At 36.4% G+C, this 18,524-nt stretch overlaps 3 protein-coding genes across 3 annotated transcripts; 2 read left to right on the top strand and 1 right to left on the bottom strand.

Moving 5' to 3' along the window:
- Window positions 1-351: 351 nt before the first annotated feature.
- On the top strand, window positions 352-8,449 carry LOC120011840 (mitochondrial import receptor subunit TOM40-1-like). The gene is made up of 11 exons (XM_038862973.1): window positions 352-562; window positions 1,211-1,292; window positions 1,386-1,485; window positions 1,670-1,765; window positions 1,896-1,946; window positions 2,876-2,941; window positions 4,022-4,123; window positions 5,380-5,448; window positions 5,533-5,616; window positions 7,390-7,485; window positions 8,033-8,449. Exons 1-11 carry the CDS (start codon window positions 430-432, stop codon window positions 8,084-8,086), a joined length of 933 nt encoding a protein of 310 aa, XP_038718901.1. The 5' UTR covers window positions 352-429; the 3' UTR covers window positions 8,087-8,449.
- Window positions 8,450-9,408: 959 nt separating this feature from the next.
- Window positions 9,409-10,240, top strand: LOC120013392 (putative uncharacterized protein DDB_G0270496). Its single transcript, XM_038865182.1, has one exon. The coding sequence runs from the start codon at window positions 9,446-9,448 to the stop codon at window positions 10,019-10,021; it is 576 nt and encodes a 191-aa protein (XP_038721110.1). The 5' UTR covers window positions 9,409-9,445; the 3' UTR covers window positions 10,022-10,240.
- A 332-nt stretch (window positions 10,241-10,572) lies between these two features.
- On the bottom strand, window positions 10,573-16,885 carry LOC120011765 (reticulocalbin-2-like). Its single transcript, XM_038862873.1, has 8 exons — window positions 16,215-16,885; window positions 15,617-15,819; window positions 13,020-13,119; window positions 12,868-12,933; window positions 11,661-11,834; window positions 11,488-11,584; window positions 10,970-11,106; window positions 10,573-10,867 (listed from the first exon to the last, which is right to left on the bottom strand). The coding sequence occupies exons 1-7, from the start codon at window positions 16,568-16,570 to the stop codon at window positions 10,981-10,983; spliced, it is 1,122 nt and encodes a 373-aa protein (XP_038718801.1). The 5' UTR covers window positions 16,571-16,885; the 3' UTR covers window positions 10,573-10,867; window positions 10,970-10,980.
- Window positions 16,886-18,524: the final 1,639 nt, after the last annotated feature.

Here is an 18,524-nt window from a genome sequence, read left to right as displayed (position 1 = left end):
AGAGAAAATATTTTGTGATTCACAAAGACGTTTCCAACAACATCAATATTGTTTTTTTAATTTTAAGTCAATGACCAACGCCTTTAGTGTATTTTTCTTTTCAATGACGTTGTTGAGAACAGTATCAAATACCATTTTGGTAAAAAAATGAAAGTGAGTCCTATTTATGTATTTAAAATTTGACAGAGTCCTAGTACGGAAAAAAAAACTCATTGCTGGGTTTGCTTTAGCGGCGGACAATTGAAAAAACTTAAAAAAAGTGAGGGTTTTGGGCCGAAGCCCAACCGAGCGTAGCCGCCAGGCCTGCCACACTCGTTTCGAGTCAAAACTCAAAACCCTGACTTAAAACAGTTAAACCCCAAGCACTTTTACTGCTCTATCTATACCTAGTATCGTCTCTGATTTAATTCAGTCGAACAACACACTGCAATGGCGAGACTTGCAACTCCCGGTGTGACGATGCCGCAAGTCGATTCCAGTAAGACCAAAGCGGACGAGAAAGTGGACTACAAGAATCTACCATGTCCTATCCCTTTTGAAGAAGTCCACCGAGAAGCTCTCAGTCTGTATCACATCTAATCTCGTCTCTTATTCCTGCTTAGTCCGTGACGCAGTTGATTTTATTATAATAATTGTCTTCAATCAATTTCGTGTTTAGGATCATTCTGTATTATCCTGTTAGTCTAGTGCATTCTTAATCTCTCAGCACATGCACGCACGAATTTAATCTGCATTTGTAAATTTTTTTTTCATTGATGCGGGAGATTGAGGCGGAGGATTAATTGCGGCCTAAATGCTAACTTTGAAACCCTAAATTGCTTTGCTAAACCTTAATTTAATTGGTACTGAGGTCACTTTTGTTTTTGTGTTTGCAATTTTGCATGATTCTGGATAGCAAGAATATTAATATTTTTTGTTTTTACTCTTTTGATATTATATGGAGGCTTTCGGGCTTCGAGCTGAGGAATTTTGGATTATCGGGCTGGAAATAAGCAGTCTATAGATGTGAGAGGAAGTAATTTGGGTGTGGTTAAAGTGAAAATTTATGGTCTACAAAACTTTAAGTTATAACGTTTCTCTTCAGATGATACAGTAGTTTTAATGCATTGGAATGTTCTATATTACATAATTTTTTAGTTTTTCTTGCTTGGGGTTTTAGATGTTTTAGTTATTAGTATCTCGAACCTGAATCTCTTGAATGTGTTGGCAGTGTCTTTAAAGCCAGAACTTTTTGAAGGAATGCGCTTTGATTTTACCAAAGGACTTAATCAAAATTTTTCTCTTAGTCACAGGTAGCTTTAGCTTTTTATTTTTTTTTCATTTGCTTCTCTATCCCCTTTTTCTCTTGTTAATTTTGGTTATTTTGGCTTGACAATGTTCTCTAGTGTGTCGATGGGACCTATGGAAATTCCTTCTCAGTCCTCCGAAACTATCAAAATCCCAACTGCTCACTATGAGTTTGGTGCCAACTTTCTTGACCCAAAGGTTTGTACTAATTTTTTGTATCTACTTTTGAATCTTCTTGATAGCTTGCACTAAATAATAACACTGTCCTCTCAGTAGTTCTTCCATGGAATTCTCTTTATAGAATCTTTATAGATGTTCCTTGGAATTATTATATATTACAAATGAGTGCTTTCATAGCTAGAGTATTGACGGTTTTCCACAGTTGATGCTTGTTGGGAGGGTAATGACAGATGGGAGACTTAATGCAAGGGTGAAGTGTGATTTGACTGACAACCTTACTTTAAAAGCTAATGCTCAGGTAATTATACTTTATGGTGTTTTTTTAGTCTTTCCAATTCTTTTGAAAGAAATTATGCCTTTGATCTGTAAATACCAATCTTTTTTTGATGAGTGTGAATAAAATCTCTTATGTAATGTTTACTGCACAGCTGACAAGTGAGCCTCATATGTCTCATGGCATGGGCAACTTTGAGTACAAGGTCAAGTCCTCTTCCTTCGCTTAAGTACTTTTTTTTTAAAAACATCTCATCTTTATAATACCTTGGGTGCTAGTGAAATTTAACTCTCTCAATCAAAAATTTGAGTTCCTTTCGGATTTCCTTCTTGCCCGGAGGTCGATTGATGGCTTTCTTTCTCTTTCGTTCGTGCATATCCCGCTCTATTTTATTTCCTCTCTTTTTAAGATTTATATGAATAGAAGTTCAAAGGGGTTTTCTCACTTGTTGTTGGATTCCTGTGGCTGAGTACCTCCACCACCCCCCACCCCGGGAATTGATTGTATGGGGTGCTCAGTTATATTTAGGCGCATCTTTCCCAATCTCCCCATTTTGAAAGTCTGTGAATGTACTATTTCCAGGATACAGATAGAACATTTCTATCTCGATATTATTGTTGTTAATTGTTTTTGGAAATTTGAAGAGGGTAGGAATTAGGGGAAAACTTGAAGAGAAAGAGAATCCACTTAGTGAACTCTACATAATTTTCATTATGGCTTTTTGCAAATAATTTTGGATGTAGGGTTAGATGATCATTATATTTTGGGTGATTGATTTTACAATGTTGTATGTGAGCTGGTGTCTTTCTCTGTGCTTGGCTGATGGCTAATGCAAGCTTCATGATGAAATCTTTCTTTGTTTTTTGGGTTTTCTACTTTTCCTTTCTCTTTTATTTGTAAATTTTTGACACCTCTCTTATCCTTTTATGCTTGAGTTGCCCACCCTTGGGCATTTTCTCTTACACTTTTAAATTCTTCACTTTCTATCAACGGAAATACTGAAAATAATGCATATTCCAGCTTTTGAATATTGTTTTAGGTTGTTTCAATGAGCCCAATTGGCATGCGCATCCATCCTCATCAAATTTTCTGCTTTTGTCTGCCCTTCTGTTGACATTTCTTTTCCACTTGTAGGGTAAAGATTATCGTGCCCAATTACAATTGGCAAATGGTGCCTTTTTCGGAGGCAGTTACATCCAGGTAAATAATTTCTTTCAAGCCATGGCATGCCTGTTATGTGTTGCATGAATACTGTTGAAGTTGATTCCTAGAAAGGAATTCATTTAATGAAGGGTATTTTGACACAAAAAGCGCATGCACGGTACTATAATTATACTCAAATGTTTGGACCCTGAATTGTCTGTGCTATGACTTTTAACGAATCTAATATAAAGGCCACATGAATTAAGCCTGGCCAAGCACCCCCTTGGCGCTTGAATTAAATGCTTTTCGGTTCAAAAAAAAAGAATTAAGCCTGACCAACATTCCTTGCAAAAAAAATAAGTGTTAATATTGGAACCTTAACAAGTATCAAATTCTACCCTTTCTAAGGTAACCATTTTCTTCAATACAATTAGAATATCAAGGGTAGTATCCGTGATTGAACAATGCTTGTATCCCATCATAAAACTAATGGTAATTTTGCACCTATTTTTGATATACTTTAATGTTAATAATGTTCATTAAATGCATCAGTTGCATAATCTTGCTCTAATTTTTACTTTTTTGGGTTTGTTTTCTTGAATTTTGAAACTCGACTGGTTTTTAGGACCAATAATTGAGGGAGGGGGTTTGGTGGATTGTACTAATTTATTCAATATTTACGGTTCAATCTCTAACCTAAATTTGGAGGTTAACTCAAGCCCAGGAGTTTCCTGCGCAGAAGTTCAACCAGTTTGCGACCGGGATCTAACAGGTGTTAAAAATATTGCTTAGGAGTGTTCATTTCTTAATAAGGAGCTATGGGCCCAGTGGTAGCTTACTTCTCAGGACTTGAACCATGGCAAGATTCCAGTCCCCTGTCACACAAATAATAATAACAAATGGATCTCTCTTTGTTTCTCTATAGGTCACCTTTATGGAAGTACAGTTTTCACAAAATGAAAATTTTGCTTCCAATCATAGCCTTTGTTTAAGAACTGTGTTAAAGTTTTGTTTTTGTGACTGATGACCTTTCCTATGTATAGTTTTTATATTCCTTTACTTGGACAAGATTAATTACAATATAGATCTTTTTGTTCGTTTCTAATTTTTTGCTAAATTTTGTCCATTTTGTTTCAGAGTGTGACCCCACATTTGTCTTTGGGTGGTGAAATCTTTTGGGCTGGGCAGCATCGCAAATCAGGTGTCGGATATGCTGGTCGATACGAGACAGATAAGATGGTATTGTTTCTTGGCTTTCGCCTTGTATCAATATGTTTTGAGTAATATTATCCCCCATTGTTATCTACTCTTCAGTAGCATATTTCCAGTATGTAGAAATCCAAGACTTTTGCTTTTTTCCTTACTGCGCAAGGCATTATAGCATAATGTTCTCACATGAAAAGCATTGTAAGATGAGAAATTCATCTAAGATGATTTGGACATGTACAGATTGGGACGTCTCTATCTCCCATAAATCATCATCTACAAGTCTCACTGGAAATTGCCGTATTTTATCCAAAATCTTGTTGGCTCTTGCATATTGTAGTCACCGTGCTGAACATGGGCATCCTGACATGTTCAACTGTTGGTGTAGATCTATTCTTGGAATACATTCTAGTTTAAAACTCTTTCCTCTGGTTATTGAGTATATGTTTGTCATTTTGAATACAATTCCAGTGTTTAAATGAACATATAAATTATTGAAACTAATTTATGTACCATCTTTCAGTAACCCTAGACTTATTGCATTCTAGAACACATATATTCATGCACATGTGATCAGCCTAGGTCTCAGTGAAGATTCTTAGGACAAAGAAAGTTTTCCAGCTATTTTGTTACGCTCCAAGTCATTCGCTTGCCTATTGAAATGAATCTTCAAAATGATTCCCCCATTTCTCACATCTGTAATCACTCACTTATCTTTTTGTTCCTCATAATTCTAGATAAATATGGATGTTTACTCTACAATATTTTACCCCCACACCAAACATCATTTTAGGAACTCACATTCCTACCATTCCCAACCTTTATCCTAATGATTGGAACCCATTCATCTCAACTCTCCATACTTTATCTCCCTTTTCACAATCTTCTATTCATTCCGCCCCCCCTCCCCCCAAAAGAATTATATATTTAATACTATCCAATATCTTGACAATAGCTAATCTACCACCAATGCAACTTCCAACCAACAAGTCTACTTTCAAATCTGTGCACAATGTTATCCCACAAATTTTCTCCCTATTCTCAGTTCCAAGTGTAAACCTAAATAGTTGCTGGAGAAATTCTCAACTCCACATTCCAATAGCAAAGACTTGAATAATCTCACTTGCGCCAAGGCCATTATTTCACTTTTCCTCAAAGTCATCTTAAGACCGGTCACCACTTCAAAACTCAAGAGAAAGCCTCTTAGATTAAGAATTTGTCTTCTCTCGGCCTTGCAAAAGATCGTAGTGTTTTGATTTGCACTTATGCCCTTTTTGGTTTGACAAAAGGTTGCCACTGGACAAGTTGCCACCACTGGGATGGTCGCTTTGAGCTACGTTCAGAAGGTATCTGAGAAGGTGAGGAGGTTGACATTTATTGTTGCAGTGCAGTTTGTTGTTTAACCATGTTTGATTTCTAAAACACTACTTTCTTCTTCGAAGGTTTCTCTAGCGACAGACTTCATGTATAACCTCCCATCAAGAGAAGCAACAGCAAGTGCTGGTTACGATTACATCCTTAGACAGGTATCTTCTGCGATTGCTAATGATCTGATACCTGTGATTTGTGATTACTACAAATGATTGCGATTGTGAATTTTTAAAACCTTACTTTCTTTGGAGATGGAGCCCCCATAACCGGTCTCTCCCTTTCTCCTTGCTTTTGCTCCTGGTCTCTTAGTTAGCCTGCTTCCCATGATATCAGTATCGTTTAGTGGAAGAATTTGGACTACATTTTTTATGTTGGAATGTTTTTCTTTATCCTGATTAATTTCAGATTCTTCTCCTTGATTTAAACCCTAATTTTGTGAAATCAACTGATGTTGTCATATCATCCATTTTCCCTATTAATTGGCTCCTCTTTTTACCGATAGCACAGGTCCATAAATGTTAAATGGTTTTGTTAAAACGCAGCATTCTATTTCTTTAGATCCATGCACCCTAGCCTTTCCATGTATAGGGAGAGGGAAAATGCAAGAGGGAAATTGGATGTCAGAAATTTGGATTGATTTTGCAAGTGACACAACTTATTGGACAGAGCTATCTACTGCTGGAATTAACATGAATGCTTGATATGAATTGCTTTATGAAAATTTTGAATTGAAATAATGAATTTTGTATTGTTTTGGATCTGAATTTAGAATTTTTTTTTATTACCATCTCATGAATTTGCAATCATACTCATTCTCTTTCCCCGGAGTGAGGTCTCTATCTACACCTCTATCCTAGTTTCTAGGTTGACCACAAATTCCTCAGTCTGCGAAGAATGATGTACCATTAATCGTATACTTCATTGGCATAAAATCAACTATGGAACTGCATATCGTTATACTTTTTTTGGTAGTTATAGAAGGTAACACTTTTTTTTTACGGGTGATGAAACGATTTTTAATCTATAATGTGAAAGTTTGACGATAGAAAAATGCATAAAGGAAAATTCTGGAGCTAAAGGGTATATATGATCCCTTGTTTACTTTTACTCTCCACCTCTATTTTTCTTTGTTTACAAATGTCTCTCTCAGCACATTGGAATGAAAATCTGTGTATGAATACATTCAACTGTAGGAGACTAGTAGTCATATAACTTGTATGAAGGAAGGTTACAGCCTCTTGCACTATGGAAGCAAATATTCATTGCTCATGAAAAAGATCCTTTCTGGATACAAATGAGTGTGTTTCATACTTTCATTGAGGATCCTAGAAAGGCAAAACATCCCTACTGGTACAGTTAAGTTATAGAATTATTGCATCGTTAAAATGGTTCCCAAATTTTTTGTAAGTTCTTACACCTGCCTGTAGATGCACCCTTGATAAAATAAATCAAGAAACATAAAAAGGAAAGAAAATACCATTTTGCTGTTGCTGAACGTCATTTTTTCATCCAACTTATTCTTGAATCCTCATCTTATTTGATGACTTGGTTCCTGTTGGACTTCACAGCTGAACATAATAAATTCCGGAGGAATTATACTGTCATATATGCTGCTAACAAGGATTACCAATTTGTTTGAGCTTTATTGATCTTTCAATCTTTGCAAATCCTCATTCTCATGACATCATATGAATTTATTTTGTTTTGATGTGAAGCGAATGGTTCTTTTGACATGGCAATAATGATAATGTTGCTTATCCGTTTCTCTCTGTAGTAGCATGCTTGGCAACGGCGGGCCATATTTTGGCTCACTGGAAATTCCATCACAAATGAGACCTTTTGTGTTTACTGACCTTGTGCTTCTAGAATGTAATTGATGAGAAGTAGGCAGAAGCTATCTGGTTGACAACTTTTCTCAATTGTTTCAGAGTCGGCTGAGAGGAAAGATTGATTCAAATGGATGTGTGGCTGCTTATCTAGAAGAGCGTTTAAATATGGGTCTTAATTTTATTCTTTCTGCGGAGGTAAGAGTTAGCTTGTTTCAAACATGATGCATTTTCTGTTCTTCAGTATCTGCACGGGAAAACTTTGTACCCTGTTTGCCCTTGCGTGATTATTGTAAACCTCTGGCAGCCAAGTCACAATTTGGTTCTAGTTGAACTATGGGAGCATGATTTTAGAGTTTTATGCCATCTTCTTTAAGCACCATTTGAAGGGGTGATACTATATTTCGAGTTAAAAAATTTTAGGCTACTTGGGGGATTTCCATATTTTGCTGTTTAGGTAGAAATATGCCTCCACGCAAATTACAGGAAACTATGCTGGTTATGACTTATGAGAAAGGGAGTTGCTTAAGATCTAAAGGTCTCTTCTTACGAAACATTGTATCACGTTAAATATATAAGAAGTCTATCAACTTTTGGTATTTTAGAAGTTGCATTGTTTTTTAGTTTGATGTTTTGACCTTCATCCGCTCATAGAGAGAGCAGTCTTCACGTTCAGTGAGAAATAGTTTGTAGGATGACCTTCATTCTACTCCTTATTCACTAATATTTTATTTACATTTTGCAGTTAGATCATAAAAAGAAAGACTACAAATTCGGGTTTGGTTTGACAGTGGGGTAACTGCGGAGGAGAACCCAATTCTGTATTTTAAATCTGTGTAAGTTCATTGCGGTACCAACTTGGCAAATTTTCTGGATACTAGCATTTCTGCAGAAAGATCGAAAGATGTCTTTTGCACTGCTGAGCGTGTTTCATGGTGCAATAATGTGCTGCTGTGGCAGGTTAATCAGTTGTTACTTTATTTGGCAGTTTGGATCCATTATTTTTATACATTAAGAGCTTAGAACAATTCGATTGAGTGAAATTTATCATTTCCATGGAGCCATTTTTAGACTGAATTCGGGAACGTGAATGACAAGCTATCCCACTGAGATTCATCGGTTTTGTGGTTTTCATTGATATCATGACTCGAGGCTTTTCTTTTGTTGGTAGTTGACACTATGCCGTTTAAGTTATGTGATATCTGTCCACTAATCTTGTGTCTTCGCGAAGGTAATAAAAGATATATTGATATCATGACCAAAACATAATGTTTGTGCAGAAACTATAAAATGTTATTTACCTGATAGAAGCTATCTTCCAGTGATGAAAACTAATATTTACCTTATTTTTTAGTATTTTAAAATGAGTTTAGGACGTCAAAAATCAAAATGGGATTTTGGGATTTAAAGAGGAAAAGTAATTTATGATTGAAGAAAGTGTTATTTCAAGGTACACTAATATAATATTGTTACAATTTTGATATGATCTTAATACCAAAGTTAGTTTCTTTCCTGTTAGTTCGTTGATTGCTTGAGATGAGCCACCAATTGATTGATAAACGATTATGTAAGATGAGTGACCAAAAAGTAGCATTTGAACAATGAGTGATAAATCTTTTAGTGGTGAAAGGGAAATTTATCCGTTTGTGGGGTGTTGAGTAATCTTTTAGGCGTTTAAGAGAGGAGATAAAGAACTTTATAATTAAAGAAAATGCTATGTCAACGTACAATTATTTAGTGACTAATTTGTAACAATATTATATTTGTCTCAAATCAAAAGTTGATTGGTATTCTTATTTGTCATGATTTTAAAAATAAATTATCAAATTTTCACAAAAACAAATGTTAGTCCAACCAAGTTAAGAAAATAATTTCCTAAATTTTTTGATGTCGGATGGACGACCCATTAAAAGATAAATGATTATGTAAGATGAGTGACCAAAATGTAAAGAATGAGTGACTTGAGTTACAAGTTATAACTTGTAACGAGGGGTGATGAAATGAAAAGTGACATTTATCCGAGTTTTTTTTTTTTTTTTTGTATTTTAAAATGAGCTTAGGAAGTCAAAAATGGGATTTTGGGATTAAAGAGGAAAAGTAGAAATCAGCGTATAATAGTTGGTGGTAGAGGGCGAAAGAGAGAGAGAGAGAGGAGAAAATGGACGGTAGAAAGAAAAAAACGACGGGCGATGAAGAAGAAGTGGAACAACTGCTCCGAGCGGCTCAAGACGAGCTGCTCTTGAAGCTGTCCGTTGATTCCCACATGTCCCGCGTTTCACCTGATTATCTTGACTCCGATCTCGACAGTCGATTCGAAGCCCTCAGATCCCGACCCTCTAGATCGAAATCGAAGTCGAGATCGAAATCGACATCTCAAGCTGTGTCATCGAAACCTAAACCACAACAGGAGCAGCAGCAGCAGCAGCAGAGTGAGGACGATCTGTTCGCTAGATTTTCTGCTCTCAAGGCCTCTCTGCCATCGTCTTCCACCGTCGGAGTCCCTCCAGGTTCAGATGGAATCGGCGATGATAACGAAGATGAAGTGGATAAGGTGATTCGGTGGGCCATTGATGCGGCTCGTCTTGATCCTTCTTTACCGTCTGATGATGATAATTGCGAGAGCAACGATGATGATTATGATAAGCATTCCACCGATGACGATGAAGATGGCGAAGATACAGACGATGATGGTAAGCTAAAGAAAAAGAAAAAGAAAAATGCCCAGCGCAAATAGTACAGAATTGTATACAACTCACATGAGATTGATTGATACTTGGTTTGTGTTGGTCCAATGTTGAGGATTTTCAAATATCTGCAGCCCAGCCCTAATGTTCCCTTGCGAATCTGTTGCTTTTGTTCTTGGTATTATATGGTGTACATTGGAAATGTTTGACACATTGGCCATTGCTAAAATATTGTGGTGAAGTGAGTAAATTTTGATATTTTTCATTAATTTCAATTAATTTTTATAAAAATATAAATAAAATAATAAAATTGATTGAGAGTAAAATTGAAAAAAAAATTAATTAGGGTTTTGATGTCAAAAATTCGGTTAATCCCGTTGCATCAAAAGTGAAAAAGCAATCGCGATGTGTCAATGGTGAAAAAGCTCTTTGCAACTGTTATGCACTACTCAGGCAAACATTTTTTACACACTACTCAATCAAATACTTTATTTTTTTGTTTGAACGTGGTGCATCCAAGCCACAAACGGTACGTTTGGTTGGCACCCATTATATTCAATCTCAAAACCAAAACCAAAACCAAATAAGACTCAAAGACGATGGAGATTTGTAATCAAATTTCTGAAATTGTTAAATTCAGCACCCATAAGCTGAAGTTGTTGAATTTTCACAATATGTGGTGCGATGGAGAAAAATTATGTGTGCCACTGTGCGTGACTAATGCTACAAAATTACATGACAAGATGCCAAAGCTTTATCCAAATATGGTTATCTTGTGAAGAATCATCGCCCAGCGTGGTAAAGAGAAAAAAAAATACATTGGATAAATAGTAACTCTACAGTGTTAAATTCTTGCTAGCAGAATGTTTCAATCCTACCACTGTTTCCTTGGTATCCTGCAATTATGACAAAACAAATGGAAATAAGAAGGGGGAAAACCTTATGACAAACATCAAAGAAACAAAGCTATTTCAAACAAATGGAACGGCTTTTCTTACTGGGAACAAAATTAACGGAGCTCGTCATGGTATTCAAAATCATCATCATCGTCATCATGGAAGATAGCACCATAAAAAACATATGGGTTATCAATCATCTCTGCCAATGTTAGTCGCCCATCTTTGTCATTATCTGCCTGCAATAGATTTCAATGCAAGACTCAGCAAACAATTCACGTATTACCTGTAAAAACCAGACTTAATTTCCCAGCACAGAGCTTGTAATGGCAATTGCTTCAAAAATCCAACCCAAATAGGTAAGGTCCAAAAGTGTCAACTTTTACAATTTATACGTTATACTGATAGAACTTAGTTTTACGTACTACAATTTCTGAGCCCCTATGACCCTCAACATCACATGCCTGGACAACAACATGATGCATTTCAACAAAAAATGTTCACAAAATTGACTATCTGACAATATGACTATCTGACTATCTGACAATATTATTATCTATGTCCAAATGGCATTGGCAAATTCAAAGTACACAGCAAGCACCAATTGATAAAATAAGTACCTGTGATATCATGTAAGTTGCATGTTGTTTAGCATAGTAACGCTCTGATGGATGAATTTTTTCAATCACAGGAAGCAGCTCTATATCTGACAAGTATCTAAGGAAAGCAAGTCCAAGTCAATGATAATGTAACAGTAACACTGTATAAAATTGCCTAAAATTTTAATGCATACCCATCACCGTCTCCGTCCAGTTGCTTAAACAACACTTTGGCAGGGGCCTCGACTGAATCATCAGATACATGTGAAGCATTGTGGCCATCTTCATCATAGTTCCTTACCAAGTCAAAGAGCCCATGGAAAAATTCTTTGAAGTTAAGTTTACCGTCTTTGTCAGAATCTCTCTCCCTGAAGAGTATAGAGAATATCCAATGGATAAGTTCCAATTGAACAAATTCAACATAAAAAGAAATCAGAAGCAAACGCGCGATCACATGCTGCTATTTGATTGAAGTCCTGCTTATTTTATGACATTATTATGCTAAAAATTCGCTATCCATGCCAAGACATTTATGCACCTTTCTCGTTAGAGTCCACCATACTCTGAATGGAAGGACACCACATGCACTTTAGCACATTACAACTAGATTATACCACATAGAGAAATTTGAAGCTCAAGATAACTACATTGCATCCATTGTCTCTGTAACCCAGCCCCATAGCCTGTGAATGATTACATATTCATACCAAATTTGAATGATTACATATTCATACCAAATTCTACTGCCTGTTTAAATCCTAAAAGAAGCAACCTATGAAATGATGCAACTAGGCATGTTATAAACAGCTTTAGACCAAAAATTTCCATTCTTATTGATTTAAACATCAGTAGTAATACAATCAGCATGTGTATGCTGGCCACCATGTTCTGCATGGCAAAAAAGGTATGAATTGTACACTAGCGTTGTATTTGAAACAGGCAAGACCCCTATGTGGCAGCTCCAAAAACTATAAAGCAAGAATTCACTTTGTGACTACTTGAAGCAAACTTGGTATAGGTAAATAACTCCCATGCACAAAGTTCCCACAATGGCAGGGTCGGGGACCGGCATGATATACGGAGATTTTACCCCCACTGCCCCCATATAATATGTGGGGAGACTATTTCTAGGTATTAAGATTAGTTACTTTGCCATTCAAACCAATAAGTTAACTTGTTGAGTTAGGGCATTTTCACATTATTTATACATATATTCTAACACTAGGAATTGAACCTGTGACCTCGAGTTGCACTACTATGACTCTACCACTTGACAGACTAATATGTGAGCTATGAGAGGGAAAGTAAGTAAACTTCTAGCTATTTGCTATAATATACCAAACAGGAAGACCAAATACGGGGGAAAAAAAAATCAGGCACGAGTAATTCATGTCACGTCACCTTACTTCTTCCTTGCACAGCCAGTTATGTAACTTCGGGTTCTTGCTGTCAGCTGGATGCGAAAAGCTAAATATAACAGAGGAATATCAGGGAAACGTGAGGAACATATTTTTTTTCCATGAGTAAAACTTGGTAAGGAAGTTGAAGCTCACTCATTGAACTCAGTTATATTCAAAAGACCATCTCCATCTGCATCTGACGCATTGAAATGTTCTTCTGTCCACCAACCACTATCATAGCCTAAATCCACATCTATAAGTAGAATATAAATTAGTTGCCACGTGATTTTGACAAGAAAACAAGGTCCTAATGACTCATATTTCTACAATCAACAACTTATAAATCAGTAGTAATCATAATAATGACAACACCCATAATGGCAGAGTAGGCTCAGTAAGACCCCAAAAACAATTTAATATGAAAATATTTACTTCATAATACGTTAACAGTCCAAAATGAAGAGTGTATTTGGGGCAAGCAACTAGTGCATAGAGTGCCATCCTCACCCAGAACTTATGTTCTCAGAATTATCTTTACTGCAACACTGGGAGAACTGCTAAACCATAGAAAGCCTGAATGTAGAAAACTCCTTATGCAACACAATGTATGGGCAAGGCATAGAGGAATGAAGATTCAAGCAAAAGAAAAATCTAGCTAATGAGGTAAAGCCTTGATGCAGTAGTAAAGCTGCTTCATTGCAACTTAGGTATCAAAAATTCTCAGCCTCTCTGCAATGCAAGGGTAGGTCTGCATACAAATGTCCTTCGTAAAATAGACTTTAACTTTCAGATTCTACTACAATTGACATTTTCTTGGCTCTCCTTCCAAACAACACCTTAATGAACAGCTGACAAGCATTGTAGTACTGCAAACAACCATGCAGAAAAAAATACATAACATATTACTTCCTTGTTTTAATAGCTGCTGTTTCATCAACATTTTCTAACAGCCTTCACCTCGATCAGGTATCTTGACCACTCTAGGAGGCTTTTTTCCATCTAGTGTAATTGAGGGTATCCATCTTTCCTATCAACTACGACCACTTAAATAGAGAGGGGGTGGAGCTTGAGAGGATAGAATTAGAAACTTTTATTTGAATTTTGAAGTAATGTCCAATAAAACCCAAAAGGCTCCAAAGCCAAATAAGTAGAAATATATATATATATCATGATTTGCTATTTTTTTAGATTTAATTCCGATAATAAATTGTTCACCACTAGCCTGGTTTCAATGCCATTTTAAAAAAGTTTCCATAACTGTGGCATGGGAAGAGATCATTTAACACTAAAATAGGTGCCATACACATTTCCTCAGGATATGGGAAAGACTGATTGGCCATTGATGGTCTATAATATACTATAAGTATATATATAGTGGATATTATCTGTGTATGCACATAACCAGTTTAACTTTATTTTCTTAATAACTACCAGAGGAAAACGATATGCAGAGTACCTTAACCACAGAAGGAAAAAGAGGCCATTCAAATGTCAAATTCAAAAGAATATGATGTACTAATTCTGACAGTAATTATATTCATTTTCCCATTAGAGTGATGTGGGTTTTTGATAAGTGATATTTAAAGAAATTTAAAACATGGAATCTACAGGCTAAAAAGTTGAACACATTTGTCACTCTTATTAATAATTTGCATCACAACCACAAAATTAATGATCAAATAGTTTTCGACAGTCACGCAACAAAATTTACAGACCAGGGAAAAAGAGAAATTCTACAGTTCACAATTCTAAACATAACACATGTTTTTTCCCCCTAGTATCAAAGGGAAAACAAGTGACCCTAATTAGGAGTACACAGTCCAAGTTACTGGTCCATATGCCAATGTTTACAAGCAAGCACTAGAAAATCTTCAAAGAAGACTCCTAGGGAAACACCATGAGAAAAGGAAATTCCACTAAATAAGATAGGATATTGTCAAACACCAAAACAAAAGGGAGGCATAGGATTGTTTAGGTGGCAGTTGGATCTGTGGTGTAAGATTGCTCCACTGAAGAGAGGGAGGTACATGTTAGCTCCCATACCATTTCTTATACTTTCGAGAGTGGGTAAGTGTTTGATGGAGCCTTTGGGATAGAGGTTTGTCTTTTAATAGACAGATGGTTGTGCACTTTATGTAGTTGGTATAATGACTATAACATTGTTGATGATAGATTGATTTTGAATGTAATAGATACTTTGGATCGTAGATATTTGACCTATATTGATACCTTTTCAGCGGCCTCCCTTTCATTGTATAAATTTTTACTACAGAGAAAGTTGACCAAAATGGAAGGAAGAACTTCATTAAAGAAGTAGCAGCAAAAGTGGATCCTACGGATGTAGGGAATGCATTAATAGTTGCATGTTCATGAACAAAGGTTATGAATAACTTCATTAACTTCCCATCATAACACTTTCGACACGTCGAAATCCTACAGCCAAGAAAAAACTAACAGTCAAGTGTACAGACTCATAGTACCTTGCAAATTATTGAACATCTAAATCCAGAAAAATAGAAGAAAAAAAATTCGAACTTGAGTCAACTGATTAGATTATAGATAGTTATGCTATTGGCAGTAAAAACAAAGGGAACATCAGAGTTGCAGTCAAAATCATATATCTAAATCAGTAAATCACTAATAATCTATTCATTACATTAACAGAGGGCAGAATAATAAACTTCGTAGAATGAAAAATTAGCACCCTATCCAACAAATAAACCAGTTAACAGGAGGATGAAAAGACTCACTTGAGTTGTGAACCCAACTGGGAGGCTCATACTCAGAGAACGAAATAAACCCATCATGATTTTTATCATGAGTTTCCATCTCTCTTTGTGCCCTGTGCAGGACCTCCTTCTCAGACTGCTTCCAGTGCCACTCAGTCAATTCATCTTCAGTCAGATAACCATCAGCTGGGTTGACATCAATATTCGGAAAAAGCAAGATCAACCTGACCATCACATGGTAAATCTCTTCAGAGTGAATGCAAATAACGTCTACCGTACAGAAAGCATATATCTAGAATCACTAAAAAAATCAGAAAATTCTACTAGTTCACATTGGCATACACAGGATTAACATATTTTCACAACAATGCACACACAGTACTAGATATCATCTATATTGCCATCATCCCAAATCAATTAGCTTTTAAAGAAAAACGAAGGAAATAATGTAAATCTATCAGTAGCTTCTGATTCTAAATGTAATGCAATGTAGGCCGTCCCTTGATCAATACATCCCATCCCAAAAGTACAGATACAGATAAAAAGATTAAGTAGCGGATCAAATTTAGAAACACGAAAACAAAATAAATAAACCAAAATCAGAATTCAGAGAGCAGACCTTTCAGTGACATTGAATTTATCCTCATCATTCAAGAAATCCTCAGCGTCCATGTACTCCTCCCATTCGGGCTGGGACTCGGCGGCTGGGGCTGAGTCGTGGGCCAGTTCCGGGTGAGCGTGTTCGATGTGCTGGCGCTCCCACAGCTTGTCTTCACGGCGGCGCTCGATTTCGGCAACAAGGGGGTCAAATGCGACGGACTCATGGTGGGAGGGGTCCGTGAAGTTGAATGAGTTGCGAATTTTGAGGCGGCGGGGGTGAAGGAGGCGGCGGCTGGACGACTTAGGGGAGTGAGAGATAAGAAGCAGTAATAGCAGCGCCACTGTTATGTATACGATCACGGAGACCTTCCCCATTGCAGGATCGTGATCAGTGAGGGAGATCTATAGAGCTTTTTGCGAAGGAGAAGCTTACACAACACGCACCAGGGTTTAGACTGACCGGAGGAGAGATCTGGACGAACAATTGAATTTACGAACCAAGAGAGAGACGTAAGTGGAGTTGACAATTTGGCCTTCGACTTGTAGTAGAATTCACATGGAAATCTCCTTTACTGACCCAAGTCCACTATGGGTGGCATGTAATTATGTATTTTTTGTGTATATTACTTCAGTTCAATCCTTCCCTCTTCCCTTTTTTTTTTTTTGGTAAGAACAAGGACCCAAATTTGTTCTCCAAGATCTCTTCCACGCTCAAGTCTTTGGGATGCTATTAATTGGGAGTGTTCAGAGCTTTCTATCTCTAAACTAGCAATCAAAAATGTAGAATTAAATATGATTTATTTAGCACTAAAGGTCCATATTATATGAGGTTAAGATGTACCAGTATATATCTTTATTCCTTATTCGAAGTTAATTTTGAGGAGGGTGAATATAATCCTAGCTCATTTCCTAATAGGGGCATGTCTCCGGTAGAATGCTTGGTTCCCCTTGGTGTTTGGTCACCTTGGAATTTCCAAGATGATACTACTCGGTTTAGTACCCAGATGTCTTCTTAACTTTACCATACTCATTGCCCCTCAAATGCCCCTTTCTCAGCTCATTATCTCAACAGTGCCTTGATTGGTAGCTTCTTGTAAGTCTGTTCAATACCTTGATAGTGTGTCAGCTCGAGATTTTTAGGTGTCACGTGTTTACATTCTAGTGGATGGTATCTTAGTATCGCCAAACTCAAAGACTCAAGGTGGACCTAGCCTGCTAAAGTTTTCAAATTATAAATATGTATGTGACATTTTGTTAAAAAAATACTAGGCAAATAGGGTCGGGCTATACTTAAAGCCTAACGAAATCAACCCTAGTTCTACCCAATCGCAAAAATAGTTTCTCAAACTCGTTTTTTATCGAGTCGGGTCTATAATAGATAAATCCATCGAGTCTACACAATCACCCACACTTTAATTTTTTTTTGTCTAATCGAAGTAGTTTTGAATTATAGAACTAAGATATGAAAAAAATGTTAAGGAACATCAATATCAAATTGATTAGTTCAATCAATGTGTAATTTACTTTGAGATTGAAACTAGATGTTCATAATAGAATGGTGCAATAACCTTTTTCAATATTTTTTATGAAATAGTGAGTTGGTGATTCAATAATGTATTGCATGGTTTGTGTTCATATGGCTTGTTTTTAAGAATTGTATTGGTCATATGTAAAAAATTGTATTAGAGGGGAAAAAATTATCATCGCACAATGTTTTGGAAACAATGTATAATTTCAAAATATTATTATTATACACATAATGTTGAAAATTCAAGTCCAACACACATAAATGATATTGTCTGTTCCTTGCCATAGGCCTACACGAATTTGTTTTTCATTGGCCGTCACAATTTATTCTTAAGCTCATAAAATGCGTCTTTTATTATATTGACGCCGGGATGCACAAAGCTCACACAAAGATATTGTCCTCTTTGATTCAACATATGACCCGACCCTCAATGTTTTATTTATACGCGGTTTTGTGTGAGAAGTGCAAAATCCTTAGTTACATATCACTGGATTGAGTTATACCTATTCAATGTTGGATTTTTTTATTAACTCATTGGAAGGAATAAGCACATGATATTCCGCAAATGAGCCATTGGTTGAGTGGCAATGACTTTGCATGTCCCTGACTGAGGTCATGGGTTCTAGTCTCACCTCCTCCGAATATTTACAAGGAGATGTGTGGGCTTAGTCTGCCCCTACGTGGGTTTGATAGTCTGCCACTGCGTGGGCTTGATTTGTGCCTCCTGCGTGAAAATTAGCATGTAGAATAATGCATAGGGCGACAAATTGGCCAAATGGACCGGAAAGTTAATTATGCAAT

The sequence above is a fragment of the Tripterygium wilfordii genome, chromosome 13, assembly GCF_013401445.1.
Source record: "Tripterygium wilfordii isolate XIE 37 chromosome 13, ASM1340144v1, whole genome shotgun sequence".
NCBI lineage: Eukaryota > Viridiplantae > Streptophyta > Magnoliopsida > Celastrales > Celastraceae > Tripterygium > Tripterygium wilfordii.
The sequence above is the reverse complement of the archived record's forward strand: the minus strand, read 5'-3'. Positions and strand labels throughout refer to the sequence as shown.

Excerpts from the sequence above, each read along its gene's own strand:
- LOC120011765 (XM_038862873.1), bottom strand. The coding sequence starts at position 16,570 with ATGGGGAAGGTCTCCGTGATCGTATACATAACAGTGGCGCTGCTATTA. Across the intron at positions 11,835-12,867 it reads CTGTGCAAGGAAGAAGTAAG|GGAGAGAGATTCTGACAAAG; the intron begins GTGACGTGACAT and ends TATACTCTTCAG. Across the intron at positions 11,585-11,660 it reads CTGGACGGAGACGGTGATGG|ATACTTGTCAGATATAGAGC; the intron begins GTATGCATTAAA and ends TGCTTTCCTTAG.
- LOC120011840 (XM_038862973.1), top strand. The coding sequence starts at position 430 with ATGGCGAGACTTGCAACTCCCGGTGTGACGATGCCGCAAGTCGATTCC. Across the intron at positions 1,947-2,875 it reads TGGGCAACTTTGAGTACAAG|GGTAAAGATTATCGTGCCCA; the intron begins GTCAAGTCCTCT and ends TTCCACTTGTAG. Across the intron at positions 5,449-5,532 it reads TTCAGAAGGTATCTGAGAAG|GTTTCTCTAGCGACAGACTT; the intron begins GTGAGGAGGTTG and ends TCTTCTTCGAAG.
- LOC120013392 (XM_038865182.1), top strand. The coding sequence starts at position 9,446 with ATGGACGGTAGAAAGAAAAAAACGACGGGCGATGAAGAAGAAGTGGAA.